The 8,299-nt window shown below is 41.5% G+C and overlaps 1 protein-coding gene across 2 annotated transcripts in view; it reads right to left on the reverse strand.

The window, feature by feature from the left end:
* Positions 1 to 8,299, reverse strand: part of TSHR (thyroid stimulating hormone receptor) — a 173,284-nt gene that overhangs the window by 46,407 nt on the left and 118,578 nt on the right. For both annotated transcript variants that reach the window (XM_004388084.1, XM_004388085.1), the window contains exons 4-6: positions 6,958 to 7,032; positions 3,626 to 3,700; positions 2,392 to 2,469 (exon numbers count right to left, since the gene is read on the reverse strand). In XM_004388084.1, the coding sequence (XP_004388141.1) occupies positions 2,392 to 2,469; positions 3,626 to 3,700; positions 6,958 to 7,032 (228 nt within the window). The remainder of the gene's footprint in view (positions 1 to 2,391; positions 2,470 to 3,625; positions 3,701 to 6,957; positions 7,033 to 8,299) is intronic.

Consider the following 8,299-nt stretch of genomic DNA (forward strand, 5'->3'; position numbering starts at 1 on the left):
TTAGTGGTGTGATGTAAGTTCAGGCCTGATTTGGGTAGGTTGCTGCGTGACACTGAAGTTCCAGCTGAGTTTGTTGATTATAAATTCCCAGTCAACCAGTTTTCTCCAGCATCGCTTAATAATCTGGGACAGAAATCCAGAGGATGAATGATTGAATTGATCTAAGCCTGGATGTTTGTAGGATGCATGCGGTATCAGGATAGGAACCATGGACATTGAGGAGGATGCTGTAAAGACTGACTAAAGTGAGGATATCTGGATGACATCAAGCAGGAAGTGAAATCAATAAGACTATAATACACTAGGAGAAGACAAACAGAGTGAGGAATTGAAGGTTTATATAAGATTTAAAGGTAGATGTTGGACAGTAAGGGTTTAAGGGAGACGGAAGATTGGAAATTATAGTAAGAGAGTAGAATATTGGCGTTAAATATTCCATAGCTAGAGAACTATCTAGGAAATATCTGGTAGTAGGGTGAGGCCATGACTGATGATGTAGACTGTAGATGAAGGCTTTTGGAGCGCAGGGATGTCAGGAGCTTTTGAGGCCTCATGGACACTGAAGCTGTATTTCATAATGGCTTAGCTATGAGGAGTCTATGAATGACAAAAATAAAAAAGGAACAATGTAACAGAGTTAGAGAACATGAACTTCAAAGAAATGAGGACTTTTTTCAGGAATGTAGAAATAATCTTCTGGAAATGACAGTGGAGAACCCATGTTATCGCTATCTCTAGTTTTAAGAGATCTGAAGTTCTAGCTCTTAGATATTTATCAGTGGCCTACTAGGCACTGTGCTAGGTGTGGGACAATGAGAAGCTTTCAACTGAGAGGAATGCATGGGATATGGGATCCTCAGGAAAAAAAAAATGCCAAAAGATGAAGTAACGTTCTGTACAGTGGTCTAAATTGTAGGAGTTTATTTATGTTGGGTGCTAGATGGTAATATGAAAACTTGCACAGAGGAAGTAAAAGGCCCTGAGGTTGGGAATGAGCAGGCTAAGATCCCAGGTCTTTGCTTTGCTGTCGGAAAAGAAATAATGTCTGAGAAGAAGACTTGTCTTTTCAAGAGTGCTCTCCCCATGTTGCAAGGAGAAAGATTAGCTGGAATGCTCCACTCTGGATAGAGTCTCAGTGATTGAAGTAGCTTCATAGGGCCTAGATTGATAGACTTGGCAAAGTTTGGAAAATAGCACCTTAGAAAGGCTGTGTGGAGGCTTGGATCAGTTTTGCTGGGAGTATTTCTATCAGATTTGTATCTGATAACGAGCCTTTTGACTGCAGTGTGACCAGAGAAAGAAAACTGGGGTGACAGTCCATAGTCCAAAAGGCCTGAACTTAGGCAGTACCCAGGGAATGAAGAGAGAAGCTCCTTTGGAGATATCCCTGACTAATTTGATGAAAGGAATTCTTTACCAACATGAGAGGTAACTTATCTTTTATACTTCAATTAGATCCTCGCTATTAGAACATTTTGTGAATTTCCCTGATTACTGGAAAAAAATTAAAAAAGCATCTATTTTTGAACATCTAAAGAGCAGAGCCCATCCAAGCTGTGGAGTCATGATGATGGATAGTAACACTATGTTTTTGACTCAGTGTCCCCTCACAGGAGTTTATAATAGTTTGCGATTACCGAAAGTGTAAGTGCAGAGCATGTGCAAAGCCTGTAGTGGCACCATTTTCTAACTTAGTGACCTTGGGAAAATTACTTAAACCCCACGTTCTTCCTCGGTAGAATGGAATACTAGAATACAGAAAATTATACCAAAAGGCCTGCAGGCCAAATATGGCCCACTGCCTGTTATTATAAATAAAGCTTTATTGGTACACAGCCATGCTCATTCTTGTATATATGGTATATGGTTGCTTTCACCCTACAATGGCAGAGGCGAGCAGTTGCTACAGAGGCCACGTGGTCTGTAAAGCCTAACTAGCCCTTTACAGAAAAAATGTGCCAACCACTGCTGTAAGAGAATCCACCACCACCACCAGTTGTCATTGAGTTGATTCCGATTTATGATGACCCCATGAATGTCAAAGAGAAATGGGCTCTGTAGGGTTTTCAATGGCTGATTTTTCAGAAGTAGATAGCCAGGTCTTTCTTCCAAGACACCTCAGGGTGGATTCAAACCACCAACCTTTTGGTTAGCACCCAAGTGCTTAACCATTTGCACCACCCAGGGATTACCCTTGGCTTATTACCTGAAACCCTTTTATTGTCTATAGAGTACCATACCATAAGGTAATACTCTTAGTTATGTGAAACCCTTTGTAGACTATAGAGTACATAGTATAAGTTGGTATGGTTCTTGGATAGCCTGTGAAAATATGACAATGACCCAAATAAAAATGCAATTGTTGGCCAGAGTGCAACTGGCTATACTCACAGTGTCAAGGTTTCATTGCACAGCCCCTGAAAAGCATTCACAGGAACCGAAGTCATGTAAGGGTTGTCTGTTATTTCACTGCAAGAGAAAGGGACAGAAACACTTGAGGAGAAAAAATACTTTGCTCTTGGACATGATCCAGCTCAGGGCTCTTGCTGCATATATGCACTTAAATGACTAACTTTACACAATATTTTAAGATCTTATCTCTTTTCAAGATTCATCGAATCTGCTTAGCCCTTGGTGTCTCAGCCCAGTGAGGTGGTGAGAGCTGTCCTAGATGGACATGCACTCAGAGCCCCAAATGCACAGTAAATAAATGAGATTTGGGTGCGGGCTGAGGTTCCTGACTTACTCTCTTCTACAAGAGGAGCAGGCGGGCCTCAGAGGCTTCTGAATCTGTGACACACTATCAATATAGCAACTAGAGTTTTCTATGTGTATGGAATCTCTAAGAAGGGTCAGGAGAAAAGGATCGGTGGATTTCATTTCAAGAGTGTTACTAAAATGTCCTCCATTTGCACCACTCTGCCAGGCAGATGCTCCTGGAGAACTTTTCTGTGCCAGCCTAGTTCCTGGAAGGCAGCCTATGTTTTGAGTTGAGCTCTTCTGCAGCAGAAGAATGTGATCATTTTTTGTTCTGGCAAAAGCCCCAGAGTTGGGATCTTATCACTCCACATTTTCCTGACTCTGTAGTGCTAACTCAACCTGTCGTTCTCTCTGAGTATGTCCTTTCTCTTCTGTACAATTAGAGTAAGACAATTGACCTGTGTTATTGGATTTGGAAAAGAGCACATGACCGTCAATCAGCAGTCACAGGAGATAGTCTGAACATCACTACTGAGTACTCCTTGGGATTTTGCTGTTTCCTCATTTGTCAAATGGAAAAAAATAACTTCCTTTTATGCCTGATAAAGTGGTTGGTTGTTATGGTCGCTCTATAATTTTCTCCCTGCAATTATCTCTTGAGCCCACTCCAATCAAGCTTCTCCACCCCCAGCACTCCACTGGAACTTTTCTTACTAGAATCATCAAGGCCCCACATGTCTAAATCTAATGCTCATTTCTTAGTCCTTGCCTTACTTCACCCATCAGTGCATTTGTTACAACTGATTGCTCCTTCCTCTTTGAAATAACTACCTCACTTGGTTTCAACCAACCTCCGTGGCTGCACCCTAGTACTTGTCGGTGACAAAAAAGAACATTGGCAAACACTGCATGTGTGAATACTTACAGTATAAAGAATACATCCGTGGAATAAACTTTGGTCAAGTCAGGAAATACTTTAAGTCCAGTGTTGAAAATTCCACTAAATTACATTAAAAAGAAGCAAAAAGGACAAAATTTAGGTTAGGAAATCAATATGTAAAAAGTAGAGTAATGTAATAGCTGAAAGCATGGATTCTGAAGGCAGACTGGAGTGGCAGTGGGTAAATTCTAACTCTTGGATGAGATAGCGTTCCCTCAAGGTACAAGAGTCCAACCCAGTCCACGAGTGCTTAGAGGAATCTGGGAATTCTTTAAACCAAATGAGACTAGAAGGTAAAAACAGGCATTTAAGTTTCTTTCTGTGTGGGAGAGAGAGACAGTTTTTGGGTGTGTCGTTTAATAGGATGGTGTTATGTAGGGAGGGGGAATAAGTGGAGGATGGGGCAGGAAGACAGCATGATGATCCAACTCCAAGCCAGACTTCCTCTTTCACACTCTACGTTATATTATGTTCGTATTTTGCGAAGAATGGCCTTCCCACAGCAGTTACCTGGGAGCACCATGGCAGCAGTACCATTTAAAAAATACATGCAGAGAAGGAGGGACGTTAGTAAATGACACATCTTAACTTTCCAAAGTTTGTGTCACCCAGGGCAAGATATTAAGATTTAAAAACATGCATAAAACAACATAAATAAATACAAAACCTCTCAGGCTCCCGATGCCTCCCACGTTTAGTTGGTTTAACATGTGTTGCAGCTACTAGAATGCCAGTAGTGGAAGCAGCAACTATTTTGAGAGGGATAGCATGCTGTGGGATGAGACTAGTCACCCAGTGAAGCTTTAGAGAAAATCTCTCAGTAGATACTTCTAGTACCATTGATGCATCTTCAAAGGCAAATACAGACTTGACTCCTTGCAGAAGGGAAGGCATAGAGTTTGAAGAGGAAGTAGGAGACAGAGCCTCAAAATGACAAATGGAACATTCCAGATAACAAAGGGGAGGGGTGAGATTCCATAAGATATATTTGAAGAATAGTCAACAAATGAGTTCAACTGAACAGGAGTTCATGTGGAAGAGTAGCGGGGGAAAGGCCCAAGAGTTAAGTGGAGGCCAGATAGTAAAAGGCTGGAAATGCCAGACTGGCGTCTTGGACCAGGACCTCTCTATTCTTCAAAATCCCAAGCAAGCCTGTCTGCTTTCTAACATCTCCTCTAATTCCCCAAGGCGCCCTAGTGGTACAATAGTTAAGCGCTTGGCTGCTAACCAAACGGTTTTTGGTTCAAACCCACCAGCCATTCCACGGGAGAAAAGACCTGGTGATCTCCTCTCGTAAAGATTACAGCCTTGGAAACCCTATGGGGCAGTTCTGTTCTGTAGAGTCGCTATGAGTTGGAATCAACTCTACAGCACACAACAACAATAACAATTACCTGTACCACCAAACACTGTGCATACCTCTCATTTGTCGCTTAGCATCGTTCTCGTGTAGGAGAGAACCTTTTCAATTTTGTGTGCAATATCTTCCCTATTAGACTGTAAAGCTTCTTGAAGGCAGGGAGAATGTCTTATAATCCTGTGTGTTCCCCACAGAGCCTTGCATATAGGAGGGTATCAGCATATCAAAGAGTTATTGGTTGATTGGAATCCAAATTCCATAGAAGGAGTGATCACCTTGTCTCACAAGTTTTTATTGCTCTCCAAGAGGTCCTCTTTGGATATCCCTTCAGCAGCATCTCCCATCAGTAGCCTCTTACAGTCTACCCATATCTCTCACTCACACCTCTTCAATGCTGAACTATTTTTAGCTCCACAAATAAGCCATGAGGTCTGGGTCTTTGTTCATGCTATTCTATCGGCTTGGATTTCCCTTCTACCTTCCCCCCTTCTTTTCCTGGATAACTTCTATTCATTCTTAAAGACTTATTTATCTCATAAATTATATATGGATAAAAGGCCTTGATGGAGATGAACTGAAATGTTAATAGTGATTATTTCTGGTCATTCGGGTTTTGTCTTTATTTTCTTCTTTATATTTTTTTGTTTTCTATTTTTTTAAAAATAATCCATGCAAGCAGGAAACAAGGAAAAAGTTCTTCTATCTGGTGCCTAGAGGATCTGAGTTCATATATACACAACCATTTAACACATTTTTATACCCTGGTGGCATAGTGGTTAACAGCTACGGCTGCTAACCGAAAGGTTGGCAGTTCAAATCCACCAGGCTCTCCTTGGAAACCCGATGGGGCAGTTCTATTTTGTTCTCCAGGGTTGCTATGAGTCAGAGTTGACTCGACAGCAATGGGTTTGGGTTTTTTGTTTTTTTGGTTTTTTTTGGTTACTCTGTGCTAGGCAGCAAAGATGGACAAGAGAACTAGAATGCCGCGGTCCTTGCCCTCATGGAGTTACAGTCAGCTCCTAAGATGTCACCAAAGCAAAACAGTGGGTGTTATTCCTCCCATTTTTTCTCTCTTCCCGCCATCACTCACACACACACACACACACACACACACACACACACACGATTGGATTTTACCCTTTGTAGTTTTTTTGGTGGGAGGGGCTATTTAACAGTTATTCTAATATTGCTTTGATACACATTTCCCTAATAAAATTGAAACATTGTCTCTGAGGGTTTTTTGTTTATTCATGTTGTTCTGGTATACTCCATTTAAAGACTACATATGCAGGATTACATTTTCTCCCTTGTGTGTCTTGGAGCCGGTCACTGGTCCCAGTACATTAAACCAAACCCATTGCTGTTGAGTTGATTCCAACTCACAGCAACCCTATAGGACAGGGTAGAACTGCCCCACAAGGTTTCCAAGGCTATAAATCTTTATGGAAGCAGACTGCCACATCTTTTCTCATGAAGGGGCTGATGGGTTTAAACTGTCGACCTTTTGGTTAGCAGCTGAGTGCTTAACCACTGCACCACGAAGCCTCCTTCCCAGCACACTGCTGACTTTTAAAAAGGTTTATAAAAATGTGGACCTTGTCACCTGACACCTTTTCTTTGACTGATAGAGAAAGTAGTGGGTAAGTCACAGGATGTGATTTGACCCAAGCAGATAAAAACCAAACTAAGCCTGTTGCTGTCAAGTCAATTCCTACTCATGGCGACCTCATGTGTTACAAAGTAGAACTGCTCCATAGAGTTTTCTAGGCTGTAATCTTTACAGAAGTAGATTGCCAGGTCTTTCTTTCATGGTACCCTGAGTGGGTTCAAACCGTCAACCTTTAGATTAATAGGTGAGCACAAACTGTTTGCGCTACCCAGAGACCTTTCTGGCAGACAACAGCATTGCAATTATCCAAAAAAAAAAAAAAGTAATGGGGAAGGAGTTAATACTCACAGGAACTTCAGGAGGGGGAGCTCTTTTAGGGCACCAGGGTCTATGTAAGTTAAGCTTCTGGTATTCCGAATCTCTCTGTAAATGTTAAAAGGAACACATTCACCATGATACATCCATTTCTGTTTTTATCAAAGATAAAACCACATCAAACAGGCTTAACAAACACTCCTGAGAAGAATATGTATTTGCATGGTGCCCCAGGGACTGCAGCTGCCAAGAGTCAATCCCATCAACAATGGCTCCAGCTCCTCACAGGGACATAAAGGCTGTCCAGCCTTATCTTATTACTTTGTCTTAATTGTAGTTTCAGAGCCTTTTTTCCCCTTTTAGATGTAGATAGCAAAGAAGGATCCACTCAGTGGTTTGCTGAGGACAATGGCAAGTATCCTGGCCAAGACAAGCAGCTCTGGAGGGGAAGGTTGAGTCAATTCCATGATGGATAAAAGCAGAGCAATCATGGCAGAGATTTTCCTTTCCCAGAGCTACTTCTCCCTGGTGGAGCAGTGGTTAAGAGCTTGGATGCTAACCAAAAGGTCTACAGTTTGAATCCACCAGCCGCTTCTTAGAAATCCTATAGGGGGTGCTATGAGTCGGAATCGACCTGATGGCAATGGGGTTTGGGTGCAGTGAATCTGAACTGTTCACTTGGATTTATTTTGCAATGTCAGTCATTTAATTTAAAACACTTCAACATATGTAGTATGATATCGTGTGTCTGTACCTTAAATACTTAGGTTTGTATATATGCTAATCAAGAATGCACAGACAGCATTAGTGAAATTAACTAATTGCTGTTGAGTCCACTGAGACTCATGGAGACTCCCTGTGTGTCACAGTAGAACTGTGCTCCACAGAGTTTTCAGTGGCTGCTTTTTTTGGAAGTAGATCGCCAGGTCTTTCTTCCCAGGCACCTCTAGGTGGACTCAAACCTCCAAGCTTTCAGTTAGTAGCTGCATGTGTTAACCATTTACACCACCCAAGGACTCCTTAGTGAAATTAGTGGTTTGCTAATTAGCCCAATGACTGTTAAAAATGGACTCTTATTGGTAAAATTAACCGTATTCAACGTACATACACTGGCTAAAAGAGTTTAAACGCACTGTCCATACTTTTATGAAGAGGATATAAGAACCCAGCAAGACCTATAGCCTTTTTCCTAGGACTCGCATCTGAACTTGATTCCTAAAGGGACAGAGGCTTAGAATCCAGCCTCTGGAATTAAAACAAAAACAATACAGTTTTACTGACGGATAGTTTCCATTCCATAAAATTCACCTATTGCAGGTATATAATTTCATGATTTTGAGCAAATTCATGGAATTGCACAACCATCATCAAAAAC

The sequence above is a fragment of the Trichechus manatus genome, unplaced genomic scaffold (assembly GCF_000243295.1).
Source record: "Trichechus manatus latirostris isolate Lorelei unplaced genomic scaffold, TriManLat1.0 scaffold00206, whole genome shotgun sequence".
Classification (NCBI taxonomy): Eukaryota; Metazoa; Chordata; class Mammalia; order Sirenia; family Trichechidae; genus Trichechus; species Trichechus manatus.